The sequence below is a fragment of the Aegilops tauschii genome, chromosome 2 (assembly GCF_002575655.3).
Source record: "Aegilops tauschii subsp. strangulata cultivar AL8/78 chromosome 2, Aet v6.0, whole genome shotgun sequence".
NCBI lineage: Eukaryota > Viridiplantae > Streptophyta > Magnoliopsida > Poales > Poaceae > Aegilops > Aegilops tauschii.
In genome coordinates, this window is record NC_053036.3 from 141,013,334 (window position 1) to 141,030,070 (window position 16,737).

Sequence of the window (16,737 nt, forward strand, 5' to 3'; positions counted from 1 at the left end):
CAAAGGTCTAAACCGGGGTAGGTTTGTAACTTCACCAAGACGCCAGTCTCAACCGCCTCCGAGAAGCATTCATACGCCGTGGGAGCCTACCCATGCGCTCGGCCGATATCTATCCCGCCCACATTTGGGACACCTGACATGACTGTCCTACCCCCAACCTGCAATATGTCCGAAATTTTAGATGGGGGCAAAGTTTGTAACTTTCCCCAAATTTCAAACAAGCGCGTCTCAAACCGAAACATTGTTCCCCCTTAGTTCCCCGCCTCCCTCCGTTTCCCCATTCATACTCCGTGGGCGCGAAAACGCCCTCTCCACCAGCCGCGAAACCCCAGCCTCCTCCGTCCTCCACCCCATAGCGGCCAATCCACCGCCGCCCTCCTCCATCACGCCGGAGCCGGTACCCCGACGTCGTCGTCCAACGCAACCGCAACCGCAACGCCCTCAAGGACTTAGCAGCTGAAGCCGAGGCAGATCTGCCTCCACGACGCCGACGCCGACGTGCGCCGTACCAGAACCACTCCGACCACGCCGTCCTGCGCCTCACTGCTGCGGCTCCACTGTCACAACCGTCCACCGCACCGGAGCTGTTCCTGCTACGCTGTCGTTCGCCGCCTCGGATCTGCTTCCCCGCCGCCGACAGACGGCCACCGCACCACACTCAACAACTTGGCCATGGGTTCGTCCAAGGCTGCACCGTCCTCCACAACTTCTGGTTTCCGGCGAACAACAAGAAGATCGTCGGAAAAACAGAAGGAGGACACAGCACTGCCAGCAGAAAGAGGTACTCCTCTTCCCTTATTCGTGCAAATCTTATGTCTCCGCTCACACCGTATTCATCCCACGAAAGAAACTAGTTGAGCGCTTCTTACTGCATCTTCTTCGTGATACTAAATGCACAAGGTTTCCTCCCTTTTACTATTTCACCTTTGCTAGAGGTCAGTAGCCCACCTGGATTTCAATTCAGGGTCAGTCGAACCGCAATTAAAAGAAGTAGCACCCGCTTAGGCGCGCGGAGCACCTAGTCCGCCTGTTCCCCGGGGAAGCGGCGCATCGGTGTCTATCATAGGGGTGTGGGGCGCAGGAGCTGCTTGCGCCCGATCTGGAGGTCGGCGGGGCTTGAATGGATGGCCGGGGGGGCGGTGCCAAGAACAGCGGTGCGGTGAGTTCGAGGGGAGGGCGCACGCAGGGGAGGAATACTGGGCCGGTGGTCGCTGGCGTTTCGAGGAAGATCGTCAACACTGACTGGCTGGAGGTACATCGGACGGTGCAGAAAAAATGGACTGACCTATTTGCTTTCAGTCGACTGTTATTTTCATAGAATCCTATAGTAATTTAGTGTGCCACGCATGTTGTAGAGCTATCATATGTCTCCCGTCATTTATTTCTCACCGACCTGATATGTGCTACCTTTACACTGTACTAATTGTGCACACACTTCACCCATACTCACACTATTGTTTTTTATGCATGGGTATTTCAGACTCTGATGCAGTGTTGATGAATGCAGAAAAGAAAAGACAGAAGTCGCTCCAGTGTAATCCGAAGATAAGCACTAAGCGTTTCAGCGCTCTAATGGGTGCAGTGTCAGCAGTTGGAGACAGTAAACGTAGCTCTGCAGTTGATGATCTCAATTGCCACACACAACCATGCCAGGTGCTTGCTTTAACTTCGCGCTGTCAAATGTCGTTGCATGTTGCATATGGTGTCTAGCTTGTATTGCTTCCAATTTGGTTAAATTGCATCTGCTTACTTTACACATTATACCTTTGATAATGACATGCCTTCCTGTTTTTGATACATACTACATATGTCTATTAACCATGTTCGTACATCAAACTAATGCTCTTTTGTATCCCTCGTCAATCACTTATGATGAGACAGTCACCCGAGTGGGTTACTGTGAGACGCCCTACTCGTTTAAAGAGTGCAGTGTCATCCTCCCCACATGATTCTCAAGAAACAGCAAGGCTAAATGAAGATAGTCAATGTAGCTCTCTAGTTGATCACCGCAATTCCCCCACACCACCATCGCAGGTGCTTGCTCTTACTTGGCAGTGTGATATGTGGTTGCATGTTGCATATGGTGTCTACCTTGTAATGCTTCTAATTAGGGTAAATTTCATCTGCTTAGTTAACACATTATACCTGTGAATATGACATGCCATCCTATTTTTGGTACATACTACGTCTTTCTATTAACCATGTTCTTACATCAAACTACTTTTCTTGTGTATCCCTCATCAATGCTCCTAATTTGTTAAATTGCATCTCCTTAGCTTACACATTATACATGTGAATATGACACGCCTTCCTGTTTTTGGTACATACTACATCTGCCTATCACACCATGTTCTTACATCAAACTACTGTTCTTGTGTATCCTGCGTCTATTGCTTATGATGAGACAGTCACGCGCGTGGGTTAATATGAGACGCAATACTCTTATAAAGAATGCAATTTCATCCTCTCCACATGATTCTCAAGAAACAGCAAGCCTAAATGAAGATATTGAACGTAGCTCTGTACCTGAAGACCGCACTTCCCCTACACCACCATCACAGGTGCTTGCTCTAACTTCGCAGTGTGATATGTGGTTGCATGTTGCATACGGTGTCTAGCTTGTAATGCTTCTAATTAGGGTAAATTGCATCTGCTTAGTTTACACACTATACCTGTGAATATGACATGCCTTCCTATTTTTGGTACACACTACATCTATGTGTTAACCTTGTTCTTACATGAAACTACCTCTCTTCTGTATCCTGCATCAATCACTTTCGATGAGTCACCTTTATTCGTTGCATATTGCATATTATTTCTAGCCTGTTGCCATGTATTGCTTCTAATTTGGTCAAATACATTTGTTAGGGCACCCTTTTAATTTGGCAGAGTGATATTGGTTTCATCTTTCATATGGTTTCTAGCTTGCATCGATTCTAACAAGTTCAAGCACCTTGTGCTTAGTTTACACTTTATACATCATACATGTCAATATGTCACGCCGTCCTGTTTTTCATACATATTCCATCCTCCTATCATGCGGTTGCCTTACATGAAAGTAGTGTTCGTTAGTATCATGCATCAATGAGTTCTGAAGAGCAAATTTTATTCCTTTTTCTTGTGGGTTTGACTTGACAAGGCAAAATCAAGAAAGAGGAAGGAAAAGAGTAAGGAAGGCGATGATGGTGGTCCTCTGCAGCAACGTAAACGGAGCATCTGTACCGATTCTCCTTGTACTGATAGTGCATTACAAGGTCCAAGTCTCCGCTCCCCTACTCCACCATCCAAGGTGCTTGCTCTAACTTGGCAGTGTGATATCTGGTTGCATGTTGCATATGGTGTCTAGCTTGTATTGCTCCTAATTAGTGTAAACTGCATCTGCTTAGCTTACACATGATACATGTGAATATGACACGCTTTCCTATTTTTGGTACATACTATATCTGCCTATCACACCATGTTCTTACATGAAACTACTCTTCTTGTGTATCCTGCATCAGTCACTTATGATGGGACACCTTTAAGTTGGCAGTGTGATATTGGTTTGCGTCTTGAATATGATTTCTAGCATGTATTGCTTCTAGTTTGATGAACGCCACCTATGACGAGACAGTTTTAACTTGGCAGAGTGATATTGATTGCACCTTCCATATGGTGTCTTGCAGTGTTTCTAATTTGTTGAAGTGCCTTCTGCTTAGTTACCACATCATAGGTGTGAATATGTCAAGCCGTCCATTTTTTCGTACATATTCCATCCTCGTATCATGACTTTGCCTTTCATCAGAGTAGTGTTCATCGGTATCATGCATGAATGAGTTCTGAAGAGCGAATGATATTCCTTTTTCTTGTCGGTATGACCTCACAATGCAAAATCAATAAAGCTGAAGGAAATTGGCAAGGCATTGGATGATGGTGGTCCTTCCGAGCAACTGAAACGGAGGTTCTCTACAGATTCTACTCCGCCATCCTCCCAACAAGATTCGCAAGACAACGCAAGGCTAGACAGTCAACGTAGCTGTGTAGATGATGAGCACATCTCCCCTACTCCACCATCACAGGTACTTGCTCTAACTTGGCACTATTATATGTGGTTGCATGTTGCGTATGATGTCTAGCTTGTATTGCTTCTAACTTTGTTGAATTGCATCTGCTTACTTTACACATAATGCCTGTGAATATGACATGTGTTCCTGTTTCTACATCAGACTACTATTCTTGCATATCCCGCATTAGTCACTTATGATAAGGCACCTTTAAGTCGCCACTGTGATATTGGTTGTGTCTTGCATATGATTTCTAGCATGTACTGCTTCTAATTTGTTGAAACGCCATACAGTTTGAACTTGGCAGAGTGATATTGGTTGCATCTTTCATATGGTGTCTAGCTTGCAGTGCTTCTAATTTGTTGAAATGCCTTCTGCTTAGTTACCACATCATAGGTGTGAATATGCCACACCATCCTGTTTTTCATACATATTCCATCCTTGCATCATGTGTTTTCCTTTCATCCGAGTAGTGTTCGTCAGTATCATGCATGTGAGTTCTGAAGAGCAAATTTTATTCCTTTTTCTTATCGGGTTGACTTCACAATGCAAAATCATTACAGCTGAAGGAAATTAGTCCGGCAGTGGATGATGGTGGTCCTTCGGAGCAACTCAAACAGGGGGTCTCTACAGATTCTACTCCGCCATCCTCCCAACAAGATTCGCAAGACAACACAAGGCTGGACAGTCAACATAGCTGTGTAGATGATGATCACATCTCCCCTACTCCACCATCACATGTGCTTGCTCTAACTTGACACTATTATATGTGGTTGCATGTTGCGTATGATGTCTAGCTTGTATTGCTTCTAACTTGAATTGCATCTGCTTACTTTACACATAATGCCTGTGAATATGACACGTGTTCCTGTTTCTAGAACATACGTGTACATGATGAGCACATCTCCCCTACTCCACCATCACAGGTGCTTGCACTTACTTGGAACTGTTATACGTGGTTGCATTTTCCGTATGATGTCTAGTTTGTATTGCTTCTGATTATGTTGAATTGCATCTGCGTAGCTTACAACTTATACCTGCAACGATCACTTACCCATAAGACACATTTAACTTGGGACTGTGATGTAGGTTGCATCTTGCATTGTCTTCTAGCTTGTACTGCTTCTAATTTCTTGAAATGACACTTACGACGAGACACTTTTTACCTGATAGAGTGATATTGGTTGCATGTTCATATGGTGCCTAGCTTTCATTTCTTCTAATTTTGTTGAAATGCCTTCCGCTTACTGTTTTTTCATACATATTCCATCCTCCTATCGTACGTGCGAATATGAAAAGCTGTCTTTTTTGTATATATTCCATCCTCCTATCCTGCGCTTGCCTTACATCAAAGTAGTGTTCGTCTGTATCATGCATCATCCAGTTATGCAGAGCTAATTTTATTCATCTTCTTGTGGTTTTGACTTCATAAGGCAATATCAGAAAATAGGAAGGAAAAGAGTAAGTTAGGGGATGTTGGTGGTCCTCCGCACCGACGCAAACAGAGACTCTCTAGATTTGCCACTGCTACTGCTAATGAAGTTGAAGTCCCAAGTCTACATGATGAGTTCATCTCCCGTACTCCACCATCGCAAGTGCTTGCTCTAAGTTGACAGTGTGATAATTGGTTTCATGTTGCATATGTTGTCTAGCCTGTATTTCTTCTATTTTGATTAAATTGCACCTGCTGAGTTTATACGTTATACATGTGCATATGACATGGCTTTCTGTGTCTAGAATACACTGCATCTATCTATCATACCATGTTCTTACATCAAAGTACTGCTGTTGTGTATCCGCATCAGTCACTCATGATTGGACGCTTTTAACATGGTAGTTTGATAGTGGTTGCATCTTGCATTGATTTCTACGTTGTACTGCTTCTAATTTTTCGAATTACCACTTATGACAAGACACTTTTAACTTGGCAGAGTAATATTGGTTGCATCTTTCATATGGTGTCTAGCTTGCATTACTTCTATTTTCTTGAAAATCCTTCTGCTTAGTTTGCACATCGTAGCTATGAATATGTCATGCCGTCCTGTTTTTCTTACATATTCCATCCTCATACGGTTGTCTTACATCAAAGTATTGCTTGTCTATATCATGCATCAATGAGTTATGAAGAGTGATTTTATTCTTTTGTGCTGTGGGTACAGCTTGACATGGCAAAGTCAAAAAAGAGAAAGGAAAATAATATAGTAGGGAGTGCTGTTACTCGTCGGGTGAAACGGAAAAGGTTCTGCCGTCGAGATTCTGCTGGTACTTAGAGTGCAGTAGAAGGTCCAAGTCCACCGACTAAATCTACAAACACAGTATCACCTGCTCCATCAGCTGCAGCATCCGCTTCAACTGTACCAGCATCTCAACCAGTTACTCGTTCGTTTGCTCCGGAACTGGCCAGTTCCCAAGCTGCCTTCACACCACTACTTCCGAAGGACTGCTGACACAACAGGACTTGGCAAGATCAGATGAACCTCATGAGCATCAACACCAAGACGGTACCTGACTGAGTCAAGTTGCAGTTGCATGCTCCTTTATATGTACTCTCACAGTTTGATGTACACTAACACTTTCCATAGTCGTTGTTGAACTAGCACCACGGCGCAAGCGGAAACAGACATCAGGGATAATGCTTGACAGATTAACAAAATCTAAAGGAGGAAGAATGGAGATCCATTTTGAGGCAGGTTTAAAAAGGTCACGTGATGCTACAGAGTCAGCCAAGTTAGTATCAGAGGCAGTCGTTGCCGTTAGGTGTCATGCACGTATCCTCCCAACGTGGATCCAGTACAGGAATGAGAAAGAAAATACCTAGTTTAACACCTTCCTTGACCATTTATTCGTAAGTAATGTTATTCATTGCAATTAGTAATATTGTCTTGCTCTGTCCCATACTTTCTAGCTTCCTCCTAATAAGACTCACATTCTTTTTTCAACAGATGAGGTTCAAGTTGGATCCGAAAGATGATGCAACTAAATAAGCATGCACTCATGTTTTTCAGTCTGCTCTGCGACAGTATCGGTACCACCTTAGAAAATCTCACTTTGAAGGCAAGGCTAACAATGAAATCGCCCAAACATCTCCAGTGGAATATATTACAGATGAAGACTGGACAGCCCTCGTTAAACACTGGTCTGATCCAAAGTATCAGGTAGGCTATATGTATTTGATCAGACCACATATTGAACTTGTATTTATGTATGTGCCTTAGAAGTGTATCTTCTTCTAGGCTAACTGTTTGAAGAACAAAACCAACCATTCTAAAGTGAAATTCCAACAGACAACAGGATCTCGTAGCTATATTGCACACTGCGAGGCTCTTGTAAATAGCTGCTACTTCCTTCTTTTTTTGTGCCATATTATCGTATCTATATTGACTTGTTCCAAATACAGAGGAAAGCCCGTGCGGACCAAAAAGAACCTGAACCGAATGCAGTGCAAATCTTCAAGGATTGCCACACCAGCAAGATGAAGGGCATGAGCACACCAGTTCAAGCCGCTGTTGTAAGTCCTTACTCCTCCTGCCTTGAACTGATTGGTACTGTGATGTGTTCATTTAACTACTTGGTTTGCAGCCAATGTCAGTTACTCTGTTCACTTTTATTCACAGTTGTCTTAACGTATCATTTCACCTTACATGGTTTAAAACAGATGAAAGATATTCTTTTGGTCTTGATCTGTAATCTAGTTGTTATGTTCACGTGCGCACACAATGATAAAATAGCCTGTTTGTTTTATATCTGTTTGCCCATGATATGAATGATTTCATACTATGTTCATCCTACTTTAAACCATGTCTCTTTATCCTTAGATGTCAACGAATGTGAGGAAATAGACAATACAGTAGGCATGCTACATGGACATATGTTCCGAAAGTGATTTTATTATGTAGTTGGCACTACAATATATGCTAATGTATTACAGTAGTTCACCAAAATAAGTTATGTATAAATGTTTAACCTACTTTGTTTGTTTTTGTCTCATTAGTAACTTATCTGGTACACTAATCTACAAGTTCAAACTTTCAGGAAGCTATGGAATAAATGATTGAACAGCCACAACCACCTGAAGGTGACGAGGCTACTACAGGCACAATGTCACCTCTTGCTGCAGTGCGTCAGTATCTCTCCACTAACAGTGCAAAAAGCACCTTCCTGCGTAATTCTGGCTTGGTTGTCAAGGTAACCTCGTCCAAATCGCCTACTGAACAAAATCTTCCTGCTAGACAGAGTGATATATTTGTGCTCCAGACACAAGTCCAATCCCTAATGGACGTTGTTTCGGAAACAAGAATAGTGGTTGAGAAATGTCGTCAAGATATGAATGGTTTTGAAACCAGACTATCAGACATTCGCTTCGTTGTTCAAGAGCAATGGTGGAAAAAAGGTGGAGATCGTGCTGCTCCATCAGATTCTACAGCCTGAAACATTAGCACTCAGGTCAAATGATTTGTGCTTCTATACATCTGATGGTGCTTTTATCTGGAAGGACTGTAAACTTTATGCCAACAGGCCTTTTGTTGTATTGTTGGAATTTATTTTGTTGTGATACAACATTTATGATGCTGCCTTAGGCTGCAGTAATTACGACGCTATTTTTGTATAGTGTAGGTTTATCTTAGTAATGTATTCGGCCGAAAGCTTCGTAGGAGCCCAACATGCCAACATTCGTCGGGCCCATTCCAATTGGGCTAAAAACGATTACGGGCCGAAATTGGCATGTAGCCCACTAAAAATATCTGGGCCTAAATCAGCATAAGCTTTCATATTTTTCTGGTAGGCCTGTGCCCATAGTGGGCCTTTAACAGGCCTAAACATAATTTGGGCCCATGGTAAAAAATAGGCCGTTTACAGGTGTAAATATCTCAAGCCCATAAAAACATGGGCCTTTAATAGACCAAAAGTGAGATTGGGCCCTGATTGTGCCAAATAACCCACTAGACTTAGCAGGCCGAAATGGTGGCCCATTTACGATGCGGATCTTTGACAGGCCGAAATTCGGACGGGCCGTAAATGCGCCGACCTAATACACGGGCCTTTAACAGGCCGGAACTTCGGTCGGGCTAGATTATCGTCATTTTTATATGGGCCGTTAATGGGCCCGATATGACGTTGGGCCACATATGGCCCATGGTTTACGTCCGGCGTTAACAGGCCGAAAATGACACAGGCCGAAAGTGGCCCAAAGCTATAGTGGGCCTCTAACAGGCCGAATGTTAGACATGGCCGAATATGACCCAAATCCTTCACGGTCGTTTATGGGCCGAAAGTTTTGATGGCCTGTAAATGGGCCCAAATGAAGCCGGACCTTTAACAGGCCGGAAATACACCGGGCCGTAATTCGGCCCAATTACTTAGCGGCCTGTTAATGGGCCAGAAGTGACCATGGGCCGCGTAGATGACAAGTTTAGGACAGGCCGTTGACGGGCCGATTTGACAGAGAATGTTGGGCCTTTAGCTGGGCCGGCCCATTATGGTCTGCAGAATCTTGTGGGCCTTTAGCTGGGCCGGCCCATTGTGGTCCGAAATCTTGTGGGCCTTTAGCTGGGCCGGCCCATTATGGTCTGCAAAATCATGTGGGCCTTTAGCTGGGCCGGCCCATTATGGTCCGCTAAATTTTGTGGGCCTTTAGCTGGGCCGGCCCATTATGGTCCGCTAAATCTTATGGGCCTTCGGTTGGGCCGGCCCATTTAAACTTTGTGGGCCACTTTTGGGCCGGTCCAAGTGTCAACATATCATAGGCCCATCTCGACCGTTGGATGAGTGACACCTATGCCAACGCGGAGCTGACGCGTGGATCCATCAGCCAATGAGAATTTTACATGTGGAAAATCGGCATTAGTCGTGGCTGTTAACGGGTTATCGGATCCAAAATCCGACCCGATAGCTTAACGGCGTTCCGTTACGGTGGATGCCACGTGTCGGTCACCCTTGACGAAAGCACTTCTGTGACGCGCGATTTATCGTCATGGAAGTGGACACTTCCGTGATGATAATTTTGGCAATGTCATGGAACACTTCTACGACAGCACAGGTATGACTATCTTGATTCTGTCATAAATTTGTCATGGATGTACATGCATGACAGAAAACGCGACCTACTGTGACAAACACGTATCATCACGGAAGTGTATTTTTTGTAGTGAGGGGATCGCAACAGTTTTCGAGGGTAGAGTATTCAACCCAAATTTATTGATTCGACACAAGGGAAGCCAAAGAATATTCTCAAGTATTAGCAGTTGAGTTGTCAATTCAACCACACCTAGATAACTTAGTATCTGCAGCAAAGTATTTAGTAGCAAAGTAATATGATAGTAATGGTAATAGTAGCAAAACTAATATTTTTGGGTTTTGTAGTGATTGTAACAGTAGCAACAGAAAAGTAAATAAGCGAAGAACAATATGTGAAAAGCTCGTAGGCATTGGATCGGTGATGGAGAATTATGCCGGATGCGGTTCATCATGTAACAGTCATAACATAAGGTGACACAGAACTAGCTCCAATTCATCAATGTAATGTAGGCATGTATTCCGAATATAGTCATACGTGCTTATGGAAAAGAACTTTCATGACATCTTTTGTCCTACCCTCCCGTGGCAGCGGGGTCCTAGCGGAAACTAAGGGATATTAAGGCCTCCTTTTAATAGAGTACCGGACCAAAGAATTAACACATAGTAAATACATGAACTCCTCAAACTACGGTCATCACCGGGCGTCCCGATTATTGTCATTTCGGGGTTGCCGGATCATAACACATAGTAGGTGACTATAGACTTGCAAGATAGGATCAAGAACTCACATATATTCATGAAAACATAATAGGTTCAGATCTGAAATCATGGCACTCGGGCCCTAGTGACAAGCATTAAGCATAGCAAAGTCATAGCAACATCAATCTCAGAACATAGTGGATACTAGGGATCAAACCCTAACAAAACTAACTCGATTACATGATAAATCTCATCCAACCCATCACCGTCCAGCAAGCCTACGATGGAATTACTCACGCACAGCGGTGAGCATCATGAAATTGGTGATGGAGGATGGTTGATGATGACGATGGCGACGGATTCCCCTCTCCGGAGCCCCGATCGGACTCCAGATCAGCCCTCCCGAGAGAGTTTAGGGCTTGGCGGCGGCTCCGTATCGTAAAACGCGATGAATCTTTCTCTCTGATTTTTTTCTCCCCGAACACGAATATATGGAGTTGGAGTTGAGGTCGGTGGAGCTCCAGGGGGCCCACGAGGCAGGGGCGCGCGCCCAGGGGGGCAGGCGCGCCCCCACCCTCGTGGAAAGGGTGTGGGCCCCTGGCCTTGATTCTTTCGCCAATATTTTTTATTATTTCCAAAAATAATCTCCGTGAAGTTTCAGGTCATTCCGAGAACTTTTGTTTCTGCACATAAATAACGCCATGACAATTCTGCTGAAAACAGCGTCAGTCCGGGTTAGTTCTATTCAAATCATGCAAGTTAGAGTCCAAAACAAGGGCAAAAGTGTTTGAAAAAGTAGATACGACGGAGACGTATCAGCAGTCTTGATAATGCATATGGAGCGCAACCCATATGGATATGGCGGTTGCCAATATGGCAACTCTATTGGAGTTGCTCTTATTTGCCCAAAGAATTTTCTTAGCTCTTAGTCAATGCTGAGAATTGTTGATCGTGTGTTGAGATTTTACATGTTTTCAACTATGAGCGCAAACACTACTTTTTGCAACGTATGAACAAATTGTTGCATAAGGTGAGTCAATACCACCCCCTCGATCGCCAATGAAGGGCATACCTACCCCGCCACCGGGTTTCTGCTAAAGAACGGCGGCAAGAGCCGATAGCTCTCCATGTTGCGACACTTCACTTGTAATCCTGTTCCAAATCACGAATAAAATCGCACCGCATAAACGTCGTCTCCGACCTCCGTTAATCAAAATAAAAAAATTACTTCCATTTTTATTGGGTTTGCATTGTCTCTTGTGATAAAATGGCTGTTCTCCCGGGACTTCGCAAACGATGCCACAGCCCACAGGGCCGTGTGGAAGCGAAAGTTTAGCTGATTTTCGAGGGTATATAAGAGTTGTGTGCCTTCTTTCGGAGACGGAGGGAGCACATTTTGTTGCACTGGATGAAAATTTATTATCATATCAAGTTGAGCATTTTGTTTCTATTTATATTAACAAATATGTGAAATGGAATTAAAATTAGCAATTTCTTGGTCAACCGAGGCATAAACACGTCTTTATTTATTTATTTATTGCAAATCCACATCTCATCACATGGTGTTTAATCGTGACGGCATCTAGATTGTGTGTGTTGTACCCTCGATCCTTGATCAACAGTTCCACACGTTTGGAAAACCCCTGTACGATGAAGATTTTGAGCGGTGCGTGACAACAACTTGTACTGCCGGCGAGCTAATGTTGCAGGCGCGGAACCGTGTACTAGCCGATAAGTTTGGCCGGGCCATCCACGTCAAACTGAATGAAGTGGAGATACGTGTGGCCGTCTCTGTCTAGCTATTTTGCGTGCATGGTCACTGAGATCGTTAAGCTGACAGAAATGGGACATACTTGTCAGCAACCACTGCTGCCTGACTTGACCATGCCAACGCCGTGCGTGCCAGGCAATCTAACGTCATTTCATATCACAAGATCGATGCCCAGGCATAATCAACATGTTGCATCACAGACGATCGCACCTGTAACAATAATTAACAACTGTGCCCGGCCAAAGACCAACGCAGCAGCAAGTCAGCCACCAAACAGTCTAGCGCACATGCAAAACACGCAAGTTTGCCTGTAGTTAACAGTAATCTAGGAGTGGTTAACAGTAAACTAAGCAGCGTCCAAAGTGACTGTCACGGTCAGAACAGTGTAGCCGCAGGAAATTCCAGCACGGGCGTGCATGGCATCGCATCTTTCGACAAAAAGGCTTTTCCAACACATGGCTCGCTGTCCTCCTCGGGTTCACGTGAGACAAAATCCAAACCTTTTGCCCCCGTCATCCTGTCGAGCAAAAGGCGAAGCTTCCCGGCGCTTGCCGGCACACAGCCTCTGCGCACCAGCGCACGCTGAAACCCAGAAACCCACCCGTGCCTGCCTGGTCAAAAATGGGCGAGGACTTTCACGCCCGCCCGCGCTCCCCGTCTCGGCCGGCGTGTGGTGGGCGTCCACGGCCCCCGCGGGAGCGCGCGCGCGCGCGGCCGGGGACGCGGTGTCGCGTGGTCACCAGCTCAGCCCCCCGCTCGCACGTCCGGTCGGTCTGGTCTCGCCGCTCCACGCTGTAGCTAGCCGCCCAGTTGCTGCCCGCGCTCCCTCCCTCGCACAATAATGCAGGCACGCACAGGCACAGGCCGGCGACCGCATGGGCGGTGCGGGCGGTGGCGCTCGTCAACAGACCACCTGCGCGCACGAGCCGCCGGCCGCTCACTGGCGCACTGGCATCCATCCGGTGGCGCGTATAAAAAACACGCCGGTCAGCCCCTGCTGCATGTTGCAATAAAAATTCCGGCGAGGCCGGTGATTCGAAGTTTCCTTTAACGCGAACCGGATCCCCAGCCGGATCCTGCACATTTAGCGAGCGAGCCCCAATTTTTCTTCTCCTTCTCTTTCTCCTTGCGCTCGCGATCGCGCCGCGGCTCCAGGGACGGACGTGTCGCGAGGGGGGCCGGTCCGGCCCAATCCCAGTCGCTCTCCCAACCACTCAGCCCGAGCGGTTGCGGTTCAATGCACGTCGCCACCACCACGTCGGTCGCATCGCATAACCGCTGCTGCCTCTGTTACATGCATGGAACGCAGATGCGTCAAGACACGGCCGTCGCGTCGCGGTCGATGCGTGCACACAATGGGAACTTTGGCACTCGTATCCTTCACCGTCGGAATCGGCCGGGCCGGCAGCCGCGTACGTGCCGCTGTCCTTGCCGGCTGCCTGTCCACCCCCGGACGGGACACTGGGCCCTCGCTGCCGCGCCATGGACGGACAAGTCCTTGACGTATGTCATCGCGTGTCCTTCTTCCCGGCCGCCGAGCTCCGTCATCCTCATCCGCGCGCCCCCCTCCCCTATAAATAACTGCCCACGCCGAGCCGTTCTGACACAGCCTTAGTACCACCACAGCAGCCGATCGAGCAAACATTCCTGACCCTCCCTCCCTCCTACGCATTCGGCGGCCGGCATTCTTTAGCTAGCTGCTACAAGCTCTAGCCAAGCTCACAGCTCGCGTTCCCTGCTCTGCTAGTGTCTCGGATTCAGCAAATGGCGGCGATGAATGTGTCGAGGGCCATCGGCGCGGCTCTGCGGAGCCCGGCCTCGTCACCGGTGGCGGAGGCGGCCGCCGCGGCGAAGGCCAAGGACGCCGAGAAGCTGCGCTTCATCGACGAGATGACCTGCAACGTCGACTCCGTGCAGGAGCGCGTCCTGGCCGAGATCCTCGCCCGGAACGTCGACACGGAGTACCTCAAGAACTGCGGCCTCGACGGCGCCGCCGACCGCGACGCCTTCCGGGCCAAGGTGCCGGTCGTGTCCTACGACGCTCTGCAGCCCTACATCCAGCGCATTGTCAACGGGGACCGGTCGCCGATCCTGTCCACACACCCCGTCTCCGAGTTCCTCACCAGCTCCGGCACGTCGGCCGGCGAGCGCAAGCTCATGCCCACCATCAAGGACGAGCTCGACCGCCGCCAGCTCCTCTACAGCCTCCTCATGCCGGTCATGAACCTGTAAGTCGGCACTCGATGGCATTCCATGATCAACTAATCTTGGGTGGCAGTCCAAAGCTAGAGAGCAGCTACTGATTGATCGATCGATCCAATGTTTCTTGCAGATATCTGTCGGGGCTTGACAAGGGGAAGGGCCTCTACTTCCTGTTCGTCAAGTCGGAGACCAAGACCCCGAGCGGCCTGACGGCGCGGCCAGTGCTCACCAGCTACTACAAGAGCGAGCAGTTCAAGAACCGCCCCTACGACCCCTACCACAACTACACCAGCCCGACGGCGGCCATCCTCTGCGCGGACGCCTTCCAGAGCATGTATGCTCAGATGGTGTGCGGGCTCTGCCAGCGCCACGAGGTGCTCCGCGTCGGCGCCGTGTTCGCCTCCGGCCTCCTGCGCGCGATCCGTTTCCTCCAGCTCAACTGGAAGGAGCTCGCCGCCGACATCGAGGCCGGCGCGCTCAGCCCACGCGTCACCGACGCGTCCGTGCGCGAGGCGGTCGCGGGCATCCTCCGGCCAGACCCCGAGCTCGCCCAGTTCATCCGGGACGAGTGCTGCAACGACGACTGGGCCGGCATCGTCAGGCGCATTTGGCCCAACACCAAGTATCTCGACGTCATCGTCACCGGCGCCATGGCGCAGTACATCGGGACTCTCAAGTACTACAGCGGCGACCTTCCGATGGCGTGTACCATGTACGCGTCGTCGGAGTGCTACTTCGGGCTCAACCTCCGCCCGCTCTGCGACCCTTCGGAGGTGTCCTACACCATCATGCCGAACATGGGGTACTTCGAGTTCCTCCCCGTGGACGAGGCGACCGGCGCGGCGTCGTGCGTGGACGCGGGCAACCTGGTGGACCTCGCCCGCGTGGAGGCCGGGCGGGAGTACGAGCTGGTGATCACCACCTACGCCGGGCTGAACCGGTACCGCGTCGGCGACGTCCTCCGCGTGACGGGGTTCCACAACGCGGCGCCGCAGTTCCAGTTCGTCCGCCGCAAGAACGTGCTGCTGTCCATCGAGTCCGACAAGACCGACGAGGCGGAGCTGCAGCGCGCCGTGGAGCGCGCGTCGGCGCTGCTCCGCCCGCACGGCGCGTCCGTGGCGGAGTACACCAGCCAGGCGTGCACCAAGAGCATCCCCGGCCACTACGTGATATACTGGGAGCTGCTGACGACGGGCGCCGGCGCGGCGACGGCGGTGGACAAGGGCACGCTCGACGCCTGCTGCCTGGAGATGGAGGAGGCGCTGAACACGGTGTACAGGCAGAGCAGGGTGGCGGACGGCTCCATCGGGCCGCTCGAGATCCGGGTCGTCCGGGGCGGCACGTTCGAGGAGCTCATGGACTACGCCATCTCCCGGGGCGCCAGCATCAACCAGTACAAGGCCCCGCGCTGCGTGACGTTCCCGCCGATCATCGAGCTGCTGGACTCCCGCGTGGTGTCCAGCCACTTCAGCCCCGCGCTGCCGCACTGGACCCCGGCCCGGCGCTCCGACTAGAGCGACGGCGATCGCCCCACGAAGCACGGCGACGTCTCCGCCTGAATCGATTCACTCGTTGAAAATTTTGGGTGTTGCCGTCGGCGTCATCGGCTAGTAGTAGCAGTAGCAGTAGAGAACGAGAGTGAGTACCACCTTTGATGCTAGGAATGAGGCTGGAATATGGTTAATGGTTGATGTAACAGTCCGATTACTGCCGGAGTATGATTAATGATTAATGGTTGATGTGCTTGTCTGTCTGTATCTATCGGGAGTTGTATGATTGTTAATTCACGGAACATGCCTCCAAAACCGTACGAGTTAGTAGTACTGTACTTGCAAGATATTTCCCCTAATTATTGTTCACTAGCCGACACCTGCATAGACTAGAGGCCGATGCCGATCGTTCTTTCTTTCTTCATTATCCTGCCTTTGGCCTTTCCGTTTTGACACTGTGAGAGTTCGTTGCTGCTGCTCGTCGGAAAGTGTTAGCAAGAGGAGCAGAATTAGCCGC

The 16,737-nt window shown here is 48.5% G+C and overlaps 1 protein-coding gene across 1 annotated transcript; it reads left to right on the plus strand.

Annotated features, from left to right (window-relative positions):
- Nucleotides 1–14,122: 14,122 nt before the first annotated feature.
- LOC109739196 (indole-3-acetic acid-amido synthetase GH3.8) lies at nt 14,123–16,487 on the plus strand. The gene is made up of 2 exons (XM_020298281.4): nt 14,123–14,756; nt 14,861–16,487. The coding sequence occupies exons 1-2, from the start codon at nt 14,293–14,295 to the stop codon at nt 16,242–16,244; spliced, it is 1,848 nt and encodes a 615-aa protein (XP_020153870.1). The 5' UTR covers nt 14,123–14,292; the 3' UTR covers nt 16,245–16,487.
- The last annotated feature ends 250 nt before the right edge of the window (nt 16,488–16,737 follow it).

What these genes read in the sequence shown, in the direction of transcription:
- LOC109739196 (XM_020298281.4), top strand. Translation starts at nt 14,293, where the DNA reads ATGGCGGCGATGAATGTGTCGAGGGCCATCGGCGCGGCTCTGCGGAGC. An exon ending in CTCATGCCGGTCATGAACCT is followed by an intron (nt 14,757 to 14,860) that starts GTAAGTCGGCAC and finishes TGTTTCTTGCAG; the next exon opens with ATATCTGTCGGGGCTTGACA.